Source organism: Ptychodera flava, chromosome 10 (assembly GCF_041260155.1).
Source record: "Ptychodera flava strain L36383 chromosome 10, AS_Pfla_20210202, whole genome shotgun sequence".
NCBI classification, from domain to species: domain Eukaryota; kingdom Metazoa; phylum Hemichordata; class Enteropneusta; family Ptychoderidae; genus Ptychodera; species Ptychodera flava.
The window spans coordinates 31,179,529-31,200,934 of NC_091937.1; the positions used below are offsets into that span (position 1 = coordinate 31,179,529).

The 21,406-nt window shown below is 38.4% G+C and overlaps 2 protein-coding genes across 2 annotated transcripts in view; both read right to left on the minus strand.

Annotated features, from left to right (window-relative positions):
- Positions 1-2,748: 2,748 nt before the first annotated feature.
- LOC139141476 (neuronal acetylcholine receptor subunit alpha-9-like) lies at positions 2,749-5,211 on the minus strand. The gene is made up of 2 exons (XM_070711079.1): positions 4,694-5,211; positions 2,749-3,634 (listed from the first exon to the last, which is right to left on the minus strand). Exons 1-2 carry the CDS (start codon positions 5,169-5,171, stop codon positions 3,009-3,011), a joined length of 1,104 nt encoding a protein of 367 aa, XP_070567180.1. The 5' UTR covers positions 5,172-5,211; the 3' UTR covers positions 2,749-3,008.
- Positions 5,212-5,751: 540 nt separating this feature from the next.
- The window catches only part of LOC139142503 (neuronal acetylcholine receptor subunit alpha-10-like), a 32,614-nt gene continuing 16,959 nt past the window's right edge, over positions 5,752-21,406 (minus strand). The window contains exons 3-6 of the mRNA XM_070712456.1: positions 18,203-18,247; positions 17,438-17,547; positions 10,574-11,124; positions 5,752-8,088 (exon numbers count right to left, since the gene is read on the minus strand). Coding sequence (XP_070568557.1) covers positions 7,469-8,088; positions 10,574-11,124; positions 17,438-17,547; positions 18,203-18,247 — 1,326 coding nt within the window. The 3' untranslated portion in view covers positions 5,752-7,468. The remainder of the gene's footprint in view (positions 8,089-10,573; positions 11,125-17,437; positions 17,548-18,202; positions 18,248-21,406) is intronic.

Here is a 21,406-nt window from a genome sequence, read left to right on the forward strand (position 1 = left end):
GGTCACCAAGGTCACGTGACATTTTGTCAAAGTGTCTGAGATATCTGTGTGAACGGATGGACTCACGGACAGACATGACCAAATCTATAAGCCCCCTGGGCTTTATCTGTGGGCACTAAAAACTGTGTCACTGCATCCTTTTTGCAATATGAATACGATGAGAAACTAACTTTTTATTTTTTTTAGCCTTATACATGGGAGTCTATGGACTGCCTTATACATGGGTGTCTATGGACTGCCTCATACATGGGAGTCTATGGACTGCCTTATACATGGACGTCTATGGACTGCCTTATACATGGGAGTCTATGGAGACTGCCTTATACATGGGAGTCAATGGAGGTGAAAACTAAAAAGTCCTCTAACACGGCCAAATTTGATCGCATTGTGAAACAAATTGACGTGCATCTGTATGAGGTAGGTTACTATCCTTGTACCAAGTTTGAACGAAATCACTCCAGGCGTCTCTGAGATATCTGGGTGAACGGACGGACGCACGCACGCACGCACGCACACACGGACGGACGTACGGACATGACCAAACCTATAAGTCCCCCGTCCGTGGGGACTAATAAATCAACAATAACACATTCAACAATTCTATTGACATATCGTAACATTCGACATAAAGTATTCATTGGTTTGAACATTCACCAGTACTCAGCATTCTTCTTCCAAAAAAGTCAGCTTATCTTGTAAAGTAAATAAAGCCACATTTCCTCCAAAAGTAGGTCGGTTTTATGTCCTTTCACAACTACAATATATAATAAATGGACTTTGTTAGAGTTACAAATCAAATGTAATTTCCATCAGAAGCCTCTACGAACTCTGAAGAGTATAAGATAAAATTACATAAAGGGAATCAGTGGAATATAAATAAGAATAATATCTTAATTACAAAACAAGAAAAGAATTTAAATCTGAACCATCATTTGTGAGTTTCATCATATGAAAATCAAGGTACGGAATCTTATTTCGCAATCTTATTTAAAAGACAACGAGATTGCAATGAACTATTTCAAATCGAATAGGGAGTTGTAGACCGAATGCTGGCAGAACGAATAGAGAAAGAATTTTGATCTGTGGCAGTTTTAAACTTTGGAAGACAACAAATTACCATGGCTAGTGTCAAGGGTGTTCGATGGAATGCGCTGAAAAAAATACCAGTCAAACAAGGAACTGCGAGGCCATTCAATTACTTGAATGCCAGTAAAGCAGTGAAATAGACTACAAGTAGGCCAATTGGCAACAAGTGCAAAGTCAAGAAGAATTGCTTGACGTAACAAACATGTCTACCGCTAAAATATGTCTACTGGCCGTTTTCGATATTGTAAATACCTTGATAGTTTGACTTTGAAATATTGCTCAAGACAGTGCCACAATAATCTGTCAAATAACGGAACAATGCATTGTAAACAACGAGACGTGTACTTGTAGTGGTACAGAACATACATGTAGTTTGCGAAGGAGATCAATTCTGGCAGAAACTTCCTGATATAGGTTATCAACATGAACGTCCCAACTTTAAGTAGGATCAACTGCAACGCCTATGAGAAGATACATTAAAGATAATTTTATCGTTTATCATGACAGGGGTCTTAGCGTTAGTAAGATGTCTAATTTTGCGGCAAGACTAAATGACCATACTTTTAGTTTTCGCCGTGTTAACAGCCATCACATTATTAGAAACCCCGGATGAGATCAGGAGAACACTATCGTTCATTCGAGAAATAACTTGATCGATACTATTGCCACAAACACACAGAGACTGGCCGTCAGCGAACATCTCTATCTCACCTGTCCTGGGGCAAGGGGAAGGCCGTTGATAAAAATCAAAAATAACAATTGGTCGAAAATAGATCCATGTGGTACGCCATACACAAGGGGCAGGACATCCGAAACACAGCAAAGATAATGAGCAAACTGAGTTCTGCCTAAGATAAGACGAAACCAATAAAATGATGCCCCTGAAATAACATAGATGGCGAACGTGTCAATGAGAATGTCATGATCAACCAGATTGAAGGTTTTATATAGATCCAAAGCTATAATCCATTGAGAAGTTTAGGATCAATGTTTTGAGAGAAGATGATTCGGCCGATCAAAGAAGTGTAGCGTGCCATGAGTGATGTTCTATGAAGCAATGAAATACAAAATTTTTGAGCTTTACTTACATTTGTATCATCAAGGTAGTGAATAACTTTAGATGTATGCTCTTTTCTGATTCTCTCCCTCCTTCATGCACACATGGAGAAATTAGTTTAACGTAAGGAGCTTTCAAGAACCACGTATACGTGGGGTGTGTGGGGAGGGAGTGGAGGGATAAGTGTGTGAGTATGGACAGAAGAATGAACGAGCGAAATCATGGCTGGATGGATGGATGCATGGATGGATTGACCGAGTGATTGATTGATTGATCGATATATTGATTGACTGATTGGTTGATTGATTGATTGGTTGATTGATTGATTGATTGATTGACGGACGGATGTGGGTGGGCGGAAAGATGTATGGATAGTAGAATGGAAGGGTGGACGGATGAAATTACGGTTAAATCTAGAACGTAAATCTAGAACGTAGAATTACAAATGTTACCGTTTAAGTCTGCCTGCCAAGCTGTCTGTCTAGTTTCTGATTTCTGTGTATTTGATATATGGATGACAAAATGATGAAATTAGCCAATAATAAGATTCATCAACTTTTTCTATTCTCAAAAGGACACAAGGATAAACAAAAAAACGACGGGGACTCAGACTGTTATAAGCACTGTTCATGTACCACTGTCTAACTTTGATGCCACTCTTTAGTAACTCCTACCTTTTTAAATACTATATTGCTTTTTGTTCTCAAAAGTCCTGTACATTCATTGTAAACTTCTACCGTTGCTTTGACATCACATTCGAATATGGTAACGACTCTGGACAAAACAATATCAAATGACTGCTAACTCTCTTTTCCCCCTTACTCATATTCTTGCATCCCCTCTTTGACCTCAGGCTCCAATTCTCTCAGTTTAAGTTTTTATCCAAAACATTGTCAATAATGTTGTGACAGAGCGTCTGTGTGTCGGCGCCTGGCGTTTGCAGAAGCAGCGAAAGTGTCGTGGTGATTGTGGCTATGCTGAACAGAACTAAAAGAAGTTTGTCCAGGATAGTGGCGACTTTCACCCATTCCTCCCTCAGCGCCGACTTCTTATCGTTCTTTCTCTGAACCGCTTTTAGATGCCTGAATATCTGCTCCACGTAGCTCTCCATCTTCCCAAAGTGCATGTCGACGTCAATGTCATTGACGTCACGGAAATTGCGCATTGACCTCGACAGCTGACCCACCGTCCTGGCAGGGGAGTAGTTGGCATCGTGCTCACACGCCGAGGACGACGTGGATCGCCGACCGATCAAAGGCGACGGGCGCAGTCGGATCATGCCGGAAGCGATGTCGCGAGGTAGCTTCTTCGGCTTTGGGGTCGGCTCGATGGCGCAGCTACAGTTTTGAAAACAGACGACTGCCAAATACTTCAGGACTATGACTTGAACCCAGCGTGGAACTTCCCTATTGCATACGTTGACATTTAAGACGGCAATATTCATGGCGGTTGACACTGAGATGAGGCTCATGGCCGCTAAGTAGTACTGACCTACGTAAGGAACAAAAAGTCATAGAAAAGTTTGTATGTAGACACCTGAGGGCGTCGGATACACATAACATAATATTGAAAATATACTGTCAGTTTGTGTTGAAGAGTTTATATGATATCGTATTGCTGAAGCAACACTACACACAGGATATATATATATATATATATATATATATATATATATATATATATATATATATATATATATATATATATATATATATTACACACCCTAGGATAATAGGGGGTTGTGCCATTTTAGCACAGAGCATCACCACCTGAAGTTGCAGTGACGCCTCTCCTCTTGCACGATTTGGTCCTTGAGCATGGGTTGGTCTTTTGTCTTTATCAGATAACATTTTTTTTCTGAATTTTTGACTTTTAAAGAAACTTTATGTATACATAAGTAACTGGAAAATTATAAACAGAGTGAAGTTCGGACGAGGCTGGAAATATTTCGTTCCCCATTGACTTACAAACAATTGCGTATTTTCATGTGGAACGTAATACTGCTATGACACTCCTTGTAATTTAATTCAAAGGGAATGTGATAGAAATGTTTCAAATTGAGATACTCAATAGCGTTTATATAATTTTGATACAGCCATGAAACATAATTTTTGATCATCAGACTAATTTTACATCGCCATGAATGGATTCAGTCACTGAATGCAGAGCACGCAAGCTTGGCAATGACATCATAGAATAAAAGACGTTTGAGGTAGAATGCGCCTCGGGGACAGATATTCGGACTCTCAAACTTTTACAATGCTCATTTTATATACCACATGTGGAGGCTCATTTTGAAGCTAATGGCGAGTATCTACAGTTTTTACCGGGATCCTTTCGTAATAATCGAAAATTGAATTCTTCCACATAGAGTTAATACGGGGATAGCCGCCATCTTTAATTTCAAATATCGGTAATGGTTGAAATTTTCCTCAGGGAAAGTTTGAGCAAAAGTTTAAATCTGTCAATTTCGAGGCGCGATCTACCTTGATGAACATAACATGATAATTCTGTGTTCCTTCGTTATGTATTTCAATTTTCTGCACTCACCAATCAATGGTATTTCCATGGATGTCCTGGGCATCATTTGAGCCACTAGAAGGAGAAACACTGTGAGGGACAGAATGAGGGTAACGCTGAGGTTAGCCTTGACGACCCCTACGTTGTAAGGCATGAAAAACCCCAGGAAGGAAAGTCCACAGAGGAGAATGCAAGGCGTTATGAGGTTGTAAATGTAATAGAGGGGCTTCCTGCGAATGCAGAGATAAAACGTTACATCCGGGTACTTTTCTGGACAGCAGTCATACTTGACCACGTGCTCCCGAGTGAGGGCGAGTTCGAGGTCCCACTGCTCGTTGACGACGAAGCCGGTGAGCACCGGTTCCTCAGACTGCGAGGTGAGGTTCAACTGCAGGCTGTTGTAAGTCCAGGATCCGAACTTCAACTTGCACGCTTGGACGTCGAAAGGGAAATACTTGACGAAGACGAGACAGGTGCTCTTCAAAACAGTCGGCTTTGAGACAAACATGATCTCACCGTGGTGGTATACGACGGCGTTCGATGCTGTACCGTTGCCCCTTGAGGATTCACCGGTGGCGGCGCTAAGAAGTGATACAAAATAAGATAAAACGTGTAATTTACTAAACTGTTTGATGACGGTAAGCCCATTTACAGGACGAGATGTGGAATGTGTTCTGTGACCAGGTGCTATGTTTGCAGCAGGTACAAGGCTTGCTTTTTTTACCAGAATAAAACACCAAGATACAAGATTGAAATAGGGCAAACTCTAAATGACATTACAGTTCAATCATTATGTATATGTAAAAGCCATAGTGAATAATCGAATCGCAAGGAATACAACCATAGGGCCTTCATGTCATATGACAAGTAGCCAAAGACAAGCTGCACTAGTAAATACAGGCGATTATGACAAGTGTTCAGATTTCTATCTGCAGACCACACGACGAATGTCATGTACTTACTCACAAACTTGCAATTGCAAACTGCACCAAAGCCAAACACACAGTACAGCGGAGGTCACACAGGGACCATGGAAATGGGCAATAACTTGCACGCATTGCAACAAAATCAACTCAGACCTCATTTTTCATAAGTGAATGAATATTTAATGCATAAAGTTTTTTGAACGTTAGTAGCAAGAGTAAAATCGATGTTTTGTTTAAATTTATACACACATTCGTTAAATTTAGAAGCAACCCGTAAAAGGGAAGTTAATTTTGCAGACACAATGTCCAGTAGATAACTTTATTCTCCAGTGTTCAAATAATGGGATAGTACGATGTATTTTGTGGAAAATACTATTGCTTCTCTTACTAAATAATGTACATTTCGACCCCACAGCAGTGTAACTATCGTTACCACGATCATCACCTGTGTGCAGCTAGATACCTTATCTCATTCTGTACAACACGATAAGATCTTTGTCTTCAACCTCGTCGCTAATTCCTTTCATACAAAATAAATTCGACCCAACCGAAACACAGACTTTCAATGTCCCAAACATGTTTGTGGTGTCACTTGCTCTGACCGAGCCTCCCAAATACTAGTGCTTGACAATCTTTTTTTGATTTCTATTGCAGCTCAAATATTCAGTGTTAGACATGTCAGTAAGATATATCAAAATAACTTCAGTTTACACCCTTTGTGTTTCTGTAAACGACACAATCTCTCCGTGTGGATATTGGTTATAACATGTTATGTCATTTTTGCAATATAGTACACATACATCCACAAAAATTCTAGGTAAATTTTACAATATTGCATAAATCAAGTTTAGAGAAAATAACAAGCCCAACTGTAAAGAACGTCGGCGAGCTATAAATTTCAATATCACTATCTTGGAGTCAAAAACACCAGCAGTTTTACACAATTCTCTGCATGTACTAGGGTCGACCGACGTCTTCAATATTCTTCTTGATCGGTCTAAAATACTACGTTTCGAAAAAACGTTCTTGTAGTTTATGGCATTATGATACTCTTCTACGTATAATGTCTTGTAAATATCAACACAGTGCCCGCCAAATTATTGGAAAGGGACGAGGGACATGTGATATCAGGAATAGATCAGAGTTCTAATTGATCATCTCGATCTTTCAAGAAAATGAAAATCTTTAGTTTTTCTAAACTAAATCATATTTCAAGATGTCTCACCGAAAGCTCTATCGACCTTTTCAAATTTTAGAGTGCTCTACATACATGTACCCTACACCATACACTACACTTGACCTCCTATAATAAGAAGAACACTAATACGTATGTATTTGTTTCGCATAAGTTATTATATGATTATATATCTAAGCTATATTACATGTGTATGTATGCGTATATTATTATGTATTAGGCCTATATAGTACATCTACCATCTACCATCGAGAAAAGTAGAATGCACTAAAATGGCGTACGGATCGCCCGTTCAGAAACATTTACTGTTTCAAGGCACCCTTCATCCCCATTTGCAGTGCATGACGCGCATTCATCTTCACTGTTCATTGATGTAAGTATGTAGGTAGGTAGGTAAGTCGACAGGGAGAGAAGTAAGTGTAAGTTTGTATGTATGCACCCTTATTCAAGAATGCAAAGGTAAAACCTAGCGAAAGGTGATGCATATTCACGTATCAAGATGTTTCACAACGTTTTGAGAATCCATTTGTCGCGGACATTTCATAAGCGACGACTGGAGAGGAAAGTCCTCATTCTAAGTTTATGACAGAAAACATTTTTGATATGTCCCAAACGAGATCACCAATAGCAATCTTTTGTCCTTCTTAACGAAGTCAATGTGAGTCATGTAGTCGAACTCGAAATTCATATAGTTTGCGTTTCTGTGTAATTTCCGTAAAAGGATTCATCTTCGTGGATCATTCTATCACACAGATTTTTAGCGTCCCCGGGATTCTGCAACAAGAGCGCCATTGACGTCACAACGGTCGCCGTGACAAACAAGAACATCAACGTCTTGTCCAATATGGTCGCCACCTTCATCCACTCGTCCCTGAGGGCGCTCTTGCGGTCGTTCTTCCTCTGCACCGTCTTCAGGTGCTTGAATATTTCCGAGACGCTGCCCTCGACCTTGGAGAACTGCCAGTCCACCTCTTCGGTGAGGTTCTCGTGATAGCTGTGAAATGTGGCATGCTTACACGACGACGACCGAATAGTGGGCTGGCACGTGTCCCTCGGCGTGTGGATCTCGTAGGGGTTGTCGAGAGAGCGGGCTCTGCGGAAACCGACGATTTGTGCCGACGGCGGTCTAATTGACTCCCGTGCGCAGGTACTTCCCCTCATACACACGGCAGCGGCGAGGTATTTCATCACTGCTACTTTAATCCATTGGGGAACCTCTCTCTTGCATACGTTGACGTTCAACACAGCAATGTTCATGGCTGTGGATACAGATATCAACGACATCGCAGCCAGATAATACTGACCTGGAATGAAGCAAAATCATTTACTATCAATAATCAGAAACGAAAACATTTTGTGTTTTCATTATTGGCACGATGCTTGCTAAGAAATTTGCCTATTTGCATAAACAAAATATGATTGGCACCTCGGCATTTTCGAAAGTGTTAATCCATTAGTTTGATCAAGCATACATAAATGAGCCAACCATGCTCACGCCGTTATATGCTGCATTGCAAATGGAATTTTTGACTCCTTCATAGCGCCAAAAATACCAGGATATAGGGCCGCTTTAGAGTCATGAAAAGTGCGTGTAAATGTCCTGCATTTTTGTTCATACCATTCGCCGTCAAACTGTTGAAAGCATGCCAGTGGTAAATTTCAAAAACTACAGCACGCAACAAAAAGTATCTGTCGTCAGCCATCTTTCAACTATACCGCCAAATCCATGTCTATCCTGTTGGGAAGTTAGAGAATCATTTTCCTTCGACAGCACTACGCAGTGACCTGTCTAACATTTTAATTTCGACATTTTAAATCGTATATTGAGTATTTTTATGATACGATTTTAAGACGTTTGAGTTTCTTTTCTGGGTCAAAATGGTATGTCAGCAAGACTCGAAGAACGATTTGAATCTGTCACTGTTGGTCTTCCAGCTGATGCATATCTGCGTTTTTGGCGGTTTCTGTAGATACTAATCTCCCAAGGACATTATCGTCGCTCTCGGCCGGTAACAGATTTGTATCTTGAGCAATAAATTTACATTTATGCTTCCAAAGACGGGAATAAAAGGGAAAAAAGCAATGATCTTATCCGGGATACTTTTAACTCGCGCAGAACAAACGAGAATATCTCCGTTGTTGTATGAGAGCGATATTGTAGATTTTAAACTATTTATAGCAAAGCTGGGCACATAGTCTCGCCAGAGTTTCTTATTAAGAGCATGTCTTATACCACAGAGAAACATAGACAGAGTGGCAACGCGTGAATGCCTTTTGTTCATGGTCGTCTCGGTAGACTATTGGCTTTTCATATTAAAGTGAGCTTCAAAGGTGTTAAACTTTTTGGAGGCTTTGTTTGTGGTTGATAATTACACGAGATTATGCGAAAAATACGACGAGATTGCATCGTACTGCCAGTCGCATAGCAACCATAGTTACTTTGTGAGCTCTCAGGCCAGAAACACTGCTTCACGCCAATCAAAACATAACACGCCAGCAGTTTCATAAAAATGTCCTTCCTTGACGCACGTGTAAAAAACGGTATGACTTACCGTAAACCATTGAGTAAAACCAGACAGTATCGATAAAAGACTTGTAAATTTGGTTCAAACACACTCATTATATATTCATAAAAATATGAGAGGAATTTTTAAAACGGTAAAACTCACTTTCCTGAAGCTCAAAACACTTCCGTTTTCGCCAGCACATCAATTCCGATCAGCACCACACGACAACAACAACACAAACTTTGTCGAACATACTTTCGCTTAACAATTGGTGAAAATCCGAAAATTACCGAAGGGTGCATGGTCGGCACTCTCCGGAAAAGAGACCCGAGAACTTCGTGAGGCGAGGCAAACATGGATTGCTTACGTAACCGCTTCACGCCTTAAACAATAGCCGTTGCCACTCTGTCTATGTTTCTCTGTGCTTGTACTAACCGAACATGTCTTCTGCCTACGTACTATTGATGTAGACTGCATGACTTAAAACCCATTCAATTTTTATTAGAATAAATATTTATGTGTGTTGAAGTGATATAGAATGACGGGGAATGGGATATTTTTTAATGACGTGTGGTTTTTGAATCGAAAACTTGCAACTGTTTTATCCACCGGTGTATTAACGCCTTCAGAATCTCGCGGGATTACGTATTTCTCGGTTATGCCGAGAGTAATCAATATGGCCGCCCTCTCATGTTCGTCATTTTAGCTTGTACATCTTGTGTCCAAGGGCGTAATATGTACTTGTATAGTTACAATTCATCGAGGAATGATCCCGCACTTATCCATGAGAGTGTTCTTGGTACTGACATGTACAAGCGGCAACATTTTACAAGTGGTATAGCCACAAACTGATGACGTCAAATCGCCATACACAATACAGAGTGCCATGATTACAAGGCGTCTGTGTTTTGTGTACGGCTATTTGACGTCATCAGTTTGTGGCCATATCACTTGTAAAATGTTGCCATACAAGCACACAGGGTTTCACGTTATACCCTGCTTATGTCTGATAATCTGCCACGAGCATGTCATGACCCCTACTTGACCTAACATACTTTTGGTGCGAGGAATAGCATTTTAAACTGAAAATTGTGTTGGCAGAAAAATAAAATTCAGGTTGATAGATAGAGAGAGAGTTACAAGTCACTGAACAATTCTACCGATGCGGTAGGAAAATTAAAGCAGATTTTTGCACATAAACTAAAACGAGTCACAAAAAAGGCTAATCTCTGTTTATCAAAATGAAGTTTAAACATGCTTGTTTCAAATTTAGGCTTCTCACCGATAAGAGGGATCTCTTTGGACGTTCTAGGCATCATCTCGGCCACCAGAAGGAGGAACACCGTCAGTGAGAGGATGAGTGTGACGCTTAGCGACGCCTTGACCACACCGACGTTGTATGGCATGAAGAACCCAAGGAATGACAGAGCACAGAGCAGGACACAGGGAATGATCAGGTTGTAGATGTAGTACAGCGGTTTCCGTCTGATACACACGTAGAAAGAAATATCCGGGTACCTTTCTGGGCAGCATTCGTAAAAGGTAATATGGCGTCGCGCCTTGGCGAACTCCAGGTTCCATTGCTCGTTGTGGATAAAGTACTGGAGGTCAGGCGTCGCTCTAACCTGAATCATGTTCACCTGTTGGCTGTCGTAGGCCCAAGAGCCGAACTTCATCTTGCACATCTGTACATCGAATGGGAAATACTTCACGTACACCTGGCACGTGCTTTTTAAAATCGTCGGCTTTGACTTGTAAAACACACCGCCCGTTGAGTTCACCACGCAGTTCGCAGACGACTCGTTTTCTTTGGCGTAATTGATAGATTCTGCACTGTAGAAAAAAAATTGAAACAAAAAAATGCGTCAATATTTATCAAACAAACACTTCACCTGATTTCTGTGTGATCAGGCGAAATTTTCTGATTAAACAAAATCTATCGCTAGATTTGCATATAATTTCTTTATTAATGTGGTTACCATGGTAGTTTTTGGTAAATCTCGAACAAACCGATCGACTTTGACGAGCAGATAACGACAGAGAGAAGAAATAACAACAACAACGGAGAAACGCCCAACCTACGCGCCATTTTGTAGGTCACACACTACATATACAACTAGGAAGCCATTAGCACACCCATAATGCATCTAGCATGATTCCTTCATGGCTTTTTAATCGCAGTTAATCTTACTATACAATTCTATGCTACCTTAAATAGTTTTTGTTTTATGCTAGGGGGCAAACTACATGATATTGTAATGCATCGTGGGTAAAGAGTGGACTTCTTACCGCAGCAAGAGTTTGAGATAGTGATCATATAAATACACTGAACACTTCTACACTTTAACTTATCAGCATTTCTGGTATGAAATTCCTGTATAACCTAATATTTTACTTTGGCTTCTATAGTCTTATGTGTTTTACTAGTCCAAACCCGCCATATTGAAAATATGGTCGACGGACTTAGAGAATTATGACTCACTTAGATAGCAAAATTATATTGAAGGTACTGAGAATTGTAGACCATCTATCGAATGCATTATGCAAGATTGTAGGCAAAAATCAAAATGAACAGCTATTAAGATGTTTCAACATTGATACGAAATGTCTGAGAACAACTTCAATCCAGATCGTTTAATCCTCAATACGTGTTACTTTTTCCTAGATGCCTTTGATCCTAGACTAGAGGTCAGGTCTCTGATTGCATCTGCGCATCTCGCTCTGTACCAATTCTCCGCATGGTAATATACCACTGCCCTTGGAATGCAGCAAGACACGAAGTAGCTAGCCGACATAAGAGACAATTAATATTCTCAAACATTGGCTATATATAGACGATTAGTATCATAAAATTGCTGTCCTCCATTTCTAGCTATCAACACTGCCCTGATTAAAGTTGATGTAGCCACAAAGCTATCAACTGAGAAAAAAAACGAAAGTTTACGAGAAATTCCCGATAGTCGTTTACTTAACAACTTGTTTAAGGAAGAGTCCTGAACCTGATTATCACGCCTTTGGGAACACTTTATCTTGTACAGGGTCAAAGTGGAAGTGCTTCGTCAGCTGATGTGATAAACAAACTCGGTGTTTACGTCTCTGAGAGACTACTTCTTAAATCGTTTCATCAAGACAAAGATATAAGCACAGGTTTACAAAGTGAAACGCATGTAATAGAAAAAAATAATTTTACACAGTCAAACGGCGGAATGAGATCAAAAATCGCTTTTATTCGAAAAGTCATTTTCAGGCTATCGGGTACTTTTAACATGGTTGAAACAAATTTGGGATAATTAGATGGTGAATTAATGTCGGTTTACTCTGCAAATGTAAACTCATCTACTTTTCTTTTTAAGTTAAACATATTTTTCATGAGTACTTTGTAATATTGCAACATTCAGCAATAGGGTACCTGACAATTTTGAGAAATTTGAAAAATATAAAGATCCCATTATCCCAAATTAGTTCTAATCGTGTTTTTATATTTTTATATTATTGCTGTTGCGACTTCTGAGTAAGCTTAAGATTTGCTTCTCTCTTTCTCTTCTTTGCATTATGGGAAAGTGTAGGGTTTGATATGTGTTGAACTTGAACTTTGCGATAACAAAATATCTTAATAACTACTCTAAGAATGAGTTTGCGAAACCATGACTCGGGTGCCATCTTTTGCTGTCAGGAATGTAAAGCATGAACGAGGGAAATTTAACATCAACATGCGTTTGTTCCCAGTAAAAGCAGACGTGATGAGCATAACTGAGTCAATTTGAAAATTTAAAATCGTGAGAAACTGTACTGACAAGCCTTACTTTTTCTCTGTACTTAATGATTCTGGTGTCAATAGATTTATGGAAATGATCAAATTATTCTACTTAGTTGTTAACTTTATTGCTTTGTAAACAAGTTGACCACTTAGCTCCCTACCATCAACACGATTAGAACTAATTTGGGATAATTGGATTATCATATTTTTAAAATTTCTCAAAAAATTGTTAGGTGCCCTGTAGCTGAATGTTGCAATATTACAAATTACACATAAAACAAATGTGTAACTTAAAAAGAAAAGCAGATGAGCTTACAAATGCAGATTAAACTGACATTAATTTACCATCCAATTATCCCAAATTAGTTCCTATCGTGTTTAACGTAACTAACAGCACGATTTCAACTACTTCGAAAGAATTGCTTGAAGTTAAACTTTCAGTCGAATTTTTGCAGAGCGCTTCTGGAGAAAATAAGTTAAAATTGACATATTATTTTCATTTTTGAAAAGAAATAAATCGTTCCAGATTAACAAAAAATACGAAGCAAAACTACCCTGTTGTCAAAATTCGCATCTCTCTTATTTCGATTAATCAAAACAAGTTTTTTTCGAGAAATCTAATTGATCTGAAAAGTTATCAGTGTGAAGACTTGTCAAATGAAAAAGTGGCAACAATTCTTGTCAATCAGAAACTTTCGAACTGAAGACGTCATTAACAGTAATAAACAATGAATTATCATGACATTAAAAGCACCAAAATACATATAACGCAATTAATTTACAGAGTGCCTGTTCGTTTCACTTAGAATGCCAGTCAAACTGATGTCTGAAAATGCGCTAATTTTGAAGCAACTCGGGAATGCAAATAAAATCAACGAAAACATGCACTTCCCCCTTAATTGACATGCTAAGGAAAACGGGGTAAGCTTAGCCAACAAGAGCAAGAATACAAAATGAAGTCACTCCTTACCTATTTAAGTACCGAATTAGACGAGAAAACGCGTCTCAAATGATGGTTAGGAAAAAATACTCCCTTGCCGTGTTCATTAAGCATGCTTGGTTTTGTACTCGAAGGAAATAAAACGCTGTGAGAGTTAGTAATATTTTTCAGACGTCTTTGTAGCCATCGCCTGAGATAGAATTGTTCGAAAGTTTCCATTCTAAATAAAATATTCATGCAAATATATATAAATTTCACGACCGTCATGCAGTTCGATGCTAAAGTTTCAAACCACGCTGCTAGCAGTCATATTGCAAGAATTGCAAAACTATAAAACGTAGTGTTTACATGCCGGTAAGGTCAAACGGAAAGGACAGCCAATTATAGCAAAAACACAAAACCAAAAACGAAAGAACATCAATACACGGCCTGGCATGCACATCGAGGGATTATAGCTCGTTGAAAAACGCAGCTACCTTCTTATATTCTCATTTATTGTGCTCATTTTGGAAAAAAACAAACCATATCAACTATTGAAAATATATTATTTGAAGAAGTGTCAAATTGTGAATTATCTTCTCAGTGGCGCCCACTTTTCAATAGTTGAAACTTGACTATTTTTACACCTTGGAACAACATTGACGGAAATAAAAACAGGAAAAGCAGATTACACAAAAATACGATTAAAACGGCATAAAAATGGCTACTCGTAATATTTTATGTCACTTTCTGTTTTGCATGCTCTAGGCTACCATTTATTATTTTCATTGACATTAGCAACTATTTCATTGATACAAACAGAAAGGGAACAAAGAAAAACCTCTAATCTGATGATGATGATGATGATGATGATGATGATGATGATGATGATGATGGTGGTGGTGGTGTTGTTGGTGGTGATGGTGGTGGTGTGACCAAAAGCAACATCGTCATTGATATTTTGCGCTACATTATCCTTGCACATGCAACGAGTCAAATCAATTTCACAATTGATAATTATTCAAAATGGCACACAATGTATTTTTCCTGTTCAAATAAATTTTTTTACTATAACCCAAACGGGATTCGAACCCCCACACACTTCACGGCAACATCGCCTAGCTGCTAGGTCTCACACAAAACCAGTCGGCCACCGTTTTCAAGTATTTCGTCTTGGATTCGTTGTAGTAATCCCCAACGTAAAGCAGGCTGTCGCATGATACCTAAAATTGACTGAAATTCCTTTGTCGTTTACTTATCGGTACGATGGACTGCGATATTTCAGACGAACTTAGTTTGGGTCCTGTCGAATTCCGTCAGACATCCAGACAGGAATGATTGATGGTTTCATTACTAACGGACAGCTGCTATCGAACATATGGTGGCAATATGGTCCAGAAAGAAACGTGCATTTTGTCGGTTTCAATTAGTTCGTCTATGATTCTACCGGGACAACATCGATACTTGTCTGCAGACATTCAGTTGTCGAATACTGTGCCAATAGGCAACTTGACAAGGTTTCTCTAATCTGTACACACAATTACCTTAATTAAACAATAGTAACTAAAACGTAAAAAATCCTATTCTCTACAAAATGAAAGCAAAGATAGATACATGACAAAATTAAAATTATCGTAATGTAACGAAAATATAGTATTACTACATTTTGCATTTTGACACCTGTGGTTATTCTTAACTTAATACATTTGATCTTACGCGTTTGCAAAAGCCGTTTTTCCTCCCTTTACATCATATGAATCAGGCTGGAAGGGACATCCGGAAAAATTATGTAATATTTCTGAAGAAATACAGCATATACATACATACATACATGTATTAAATTTCAGTATACTGTAGATATGTTTGTGATAAATACAGAATAAATCATAATTTCGTTTTTGAAGATGGAACTTGCTAAAGGTGCCGGCCACGAACATTTATCGAAACTCACTGCCTCTCTCTTTCTGTCTGTCTGTCCGTCTGTCAGTCAGTCTGTCTGTCTGTCTGTCTGTCTGTCTGTCTGTCTGTCTATCTATCTATCTGTCTGGCTGACTGGCTGTCTGTCTGTCTGTCTGTCTGTCTGGCTGGCTGTCTGTCTGGCTGTCTGGCTGTCTAACCGTCAATGTGTCTATTATGACTACTCATTGTCTTTTTTCCCATTAGTCGAATCGCGGTCCAAAAGATTCCAGTTGTTTGTTAATAATAACTGCTGAATAATATGGCATTTATATCATTTCGCGCTTATCAAATACATACGCGAAGGAAACTCTCTATCAAAGAGCTCATATAGTCTTCACAAACAATTATTAATGACGAATAACATAGTTTACTTTTGATGCCTTTTTTAGAACTGTAATATATACAAGGGAACTACCACATATGAACTTGTAGACTCTGGGCTTGTGTACATGAGGCGTTTTTTCGTATAAAAAGATGTTAAAAAGCCATCGCAGAAGTAGATTAATTCAAGCTTCAGATAATCTTTATGGCTTAATGACAACTTTATCAATGAAAATATATGCAAATTCAATGCAGTACACAGAGGTAAATATCATTCAATATCAAGCAAAGCATAATCAACATCTATAACAATATCCACAAAATAACTTGTTCATGTTTTAATTCGAATAGTTCATAAACGTGGTAAATCAACATTGTAATATTACACTCTTTGTAATAGCAAGCAACCACTTTTCAAAAAAAACACACTTGGCTTATGAACAACGAATTTCATATTGGTTTAATACTTTTAAATTATGGGTTTCGTGCCCTTTGGAAAGTCGAACAATAACATCTCTTTAACGAATTTACATCGCATTATTTCCTCCCTACCACTTGAAATTAAAGTAATTTCAGACATTCAACCGGGAAAGTGAAGAAAGACCACGACTGCATGCACGTTACTTGTGCTGAGGATAACATGCATCTTAAGCTATGCGAGGTAGTTCCCTGCAGTGCTAACGTATCCAAAGTCACATGAAATACCTCGACATTATTAACCTCTATATATAATACCCTCGCAATATCATGAGTTTTGCTTGGTGTGCTAATTTTTCAAAGGAATGTTTCAGCACATTTATATACCACATTAATTGTGACATGTCGACAGATATCCACGATACATGACTGAAAAAGCTCAAAGCCGTGATTTGCAAGTTTATATGAACCTTTTTGGACCACTGAAAGCAACGCGACCGTGACTTTGTCTTGAATTAGAATGAGTGCATGCGTGTTTGAAACCTCTGTATGTCTTTAACGCACCTTGTTAATATCATAGCACCGGTACCTAACTTTTAGATGATTATGAACTTTCATTGGGAGCATGGTTTTGTTTGAGACAGCACATTGATTCGACTAGAACTGTTAGAAATGGCAAATTGTAATAACTGGAGGCGTTTGAGACGGTTGAAATGAGAATATGGAATCATCGATATAGCCATCGATTGTTGCAAGAAAATAAGTATGCTCACTTGTTGTATAAAGTGATATCCGGCATCCACAGGTCAGAGGACGGGATTCGAATTTGGTCGATTCCATCGTACTCCAGGGGGTTCCATCGCATCATTTCATCCATCCAGGTCTGTCCGTAACAGAATGGAATCAAGGTTAGTCAGTGATAAGGGAAATATACAAACTTGTGGGCAAAGACGCAAGAACAAAAGTGAAAAGTACACAAAGATGTTCTGGAGAGGTGTCTACGACCGAAAAATGTTTTAATACACATAGGTCACAATAAGGTGATCGTAAATGAGCTAATTAAACAAGAACTTCCCCTATAAAAGCCGGCTTATCCATGCAAATGTAAAAAAGCCACGCGACTGATCGGACGTGTCGTGTTTGGTCCCGAAATCCCATAATTTTTGCCATGTTTGAGGCGTTCATTGTCATTGAATATTGCAGATGATATCTGTGAATTTATAGCGACTAAACTTGAGTCGAAAATAAACTCAATAAATGTTCCGTTTTTGTCAGATATGTTTCAAACTGTGCTCCCTGCACGACCATTTGACCTCTCTTTGAATATGTCACGAAAATACCCGTCATGATTATTCAAATTTATTATATGGTAAAAGCGATGCTATGAAAATTCAAAAACTCCCGCCCAGTGTATGCAATAGCTGCGTCATCAGTAATCCCCTATTGTGCGCCCACGGTCCTGTAACTTCCTGTTTAAGGGAACATAAAAGTTCACTAAACCGATGCCTGTGTAATAATAAAATATTCAAAACGACTACCTCAGTTGTCCATATATTAGTTTTCAGCACTTGATTTCGTTCGTCCTGAAAAGGAACGAGACAGGGAAAAGTGGAAAATTAGGTAAATTGACGTGGACGAAATGGCATCTCATCCGTTATATTATTAATTTTCCTACACCGATTTGTCTTCTATGTTTGACGTTGCATACCTATCCACCTACATACCAACTTACACACACATACATACATACATACATACATACGTACGTACGTACGTACGTACGTACATACATACATACATACATACATACATACATACATACATACATACATACATACATACATACATACATACATACATACATACATACATACATACATACATACATACATACATACATACATACATACATACATACATACATACATACATACATTCATACATACATACATAGGAATGTATGTTAGCCCCACTCTCATAAATTGCGAATAATGGACACGTAAAATAACTTAGGCACACGGGATGAGTGCTTTTACTTTGTTCGATCGTTAAAACGCATGTCTCACTTTATATCTCCCTAAGTGCTTTCTAATTTTGGAGAAGCATCGACCCGAAGGGACAGCACAAAAATTGGCAGCTTTTTGGTCAACTTTATTACCACCTATTTCTTAATATAATGTCTATTAAACCCATTAAGACTCCATTATTCTTCTACGATCTTCCGTTTTTGACGTAGATGGGGCTGCTGCGTGACACTGCAAAATCAATAAAATAGCTTTATCATCCAAGGCGCGTGGATGTGCATGTGTTTGATAATTATCCAACGTTAGCATTAGGTACGCATCAGTGTCTACAAACAAAACCAGGTTTTGGGGGTCAGTGAACATACCCCCTTTTTAGCCAATGGCGTTTAAGCGAGATCATTTCCAAAGTGCGAGAAAATTCCTGTTCTTGCAATGAAGTGGGCGGCCAAACCAGTCTTCGGAGGTGCTAATCTTTCGAATTAAGAATGAAGGAGTACTTACGAAGAAGACAATTTTTCTTTTTTTGGAAGATGACGCTGAAGATACGTGAGTGTGTACATGTTTTGCGCTGATATGAAAACGTGGTATCATTATCGAATTTCTTAATTCTAACTCCATTTTTGGTACATTTTTACGGGAGGGGCGTACAATATTGTAATAAACAACTGATAACCATGATAACGTAATGTATACATGAATCAGCACCAGTTTGAATTGTCCTGAGGTCATATACCGGTTTTTGGTCCACCGACAGTGTCCGAAGCGTCGAATCTTTCTAGTAAAAATGTTAGTTGTGAAGAATTGATTTTCGCTTTCACGTAGACTTGTAACGTAGTATGCGCGTCAAAAGTCAAATACTTATATGTTAAACTTTCGCCCACACTTTTGTCAATGAAACTTTCAGCCATTTTCTTATCAAATTAAGAATACAAATTTAGAGGTCTCGTATCAGAGAAAAATATTGCCTAACAGTTACATAAAATTGTCGCCATCGCCATAACTTTATGAGAAAAATAAAATTAGAATTTCGACGAGTGAGACACTATAAGTTTTCTTACTCCAAGAGCTTTAAAATTAGTGCCTACGGGCGTTAGACCAGAAAGATTCTGATAATGGCTGAGAGACTAAATATCTGTCATTTAGAGCATTCTACCTTAATTTAAGAGTGTCCGTTCTCCTTCTCGTCGATTTTGTCAAATGTTGAAATTTCAAACGCCTACACCAGACCAGATATAGACTGGTCATGGAGTTTGCCGTGGGCATGTTATTTGTCAAGCTCATAAAGTTTTCGGAAAGGTGCATTCGAGTTACCGAGTAGTAAGCTCTAGTTGACACATTAACGCACCACAGAGAACTTTTACGAGAAAATGAGAGACCCTCTAGGTTCATGCCACTCTTGTTCTTCGAGTTGACCAACTTTATTAGTCTGAGCGCATATCAAACTTGTGTATTACACGGAATGTTTCATGTAGCAGGAGACATTTGCCCTCCAGGAAGATCTTTCATGGACGAGTAGATATCCGATCCAACAGACCCATTATCAGCTGTACAGCTCGACGGAAACTGCATATCGAGGGGTCCTTTCTGAATCTTTTATATGTACCGCATATAGATGTATATCTCAAAGATTTGTCAGTAATGATTATCTTCGCGGAAATGTTGGACGTCACATGGTAGAAAATGTAATTTTATACAAGATGACCCAATTTAAGTGGGCGGCTTGCACGGTTCTGTGCTGTACCTTGCCTTGAACCGGCGAAATTCGATTTTACGAAATGAAATTATCGTGACTAATATTTCAGTTGAAGTTCTGTGACATGTATAACTTCTCTGTGCATCGCCTCAAGCTATAGTTCCCACGCCTACTTACTCAATTTATCGGGCGTTTGGAAATTTCAAATAGTATGTGAGGGATTATTGTAAAGTAAATTTGTGTAACAATATGTAAATTTGAATACGTATACTTGTATCAAGAACGATGCCTATCGCAGAGGAAGAAGAGTGTTGTCGACACAAAGGTGGTTAGTGTGGTGCAAAAAAGACTTGTGTCTCTTTATGTGTCTGTGAATCTTTATATATATATATATATATATATATATATATATATATATATATATATATATATATATATATATATATATATATATATATATATATACACCTGAAAGTTATTCCATTCACTTATGTGCTTCTAGGATGGTGAAGAAGATTTAACTATTATGGTTACCATCTTATTGTGTGACGGGCATCCAAATCGGATACCCTACTGAGACGATATGTTTCTTTAATTCACAAATCTGTCACATCATGCATGGCTGATTATCGGCGTAACGAGGAAAAAAGTAAAAATAAATCTATATTTGGAAACGCTTCAACGAGTACAGATCACGTTTGAATTACCTAACAGAAGCTACATCGTGTTAATCTTAGTTTCGGGGATGTTTGGCTTAAAGGGACATGTGAATTCTGCTTTTACTATAATTCTCCCGTACGTTTGATTTTATTTGAAAAAGACACAGTAAGATCATAAAAAAGTCGCCTTTACCCACAAAGTATACAATTTGCTTGCATCAATAACTGACAAATATTTAGGTGTTTTCGATTAAACACCGAGAAAACAATAATGATTTGCTCAGTAAGTTATTTTCTTTTAAAAGAGGTCGTACTCTGGTCTCAGTGGGCGTTAGAAAAATACAGTATAACGTTGGAAATATGAAC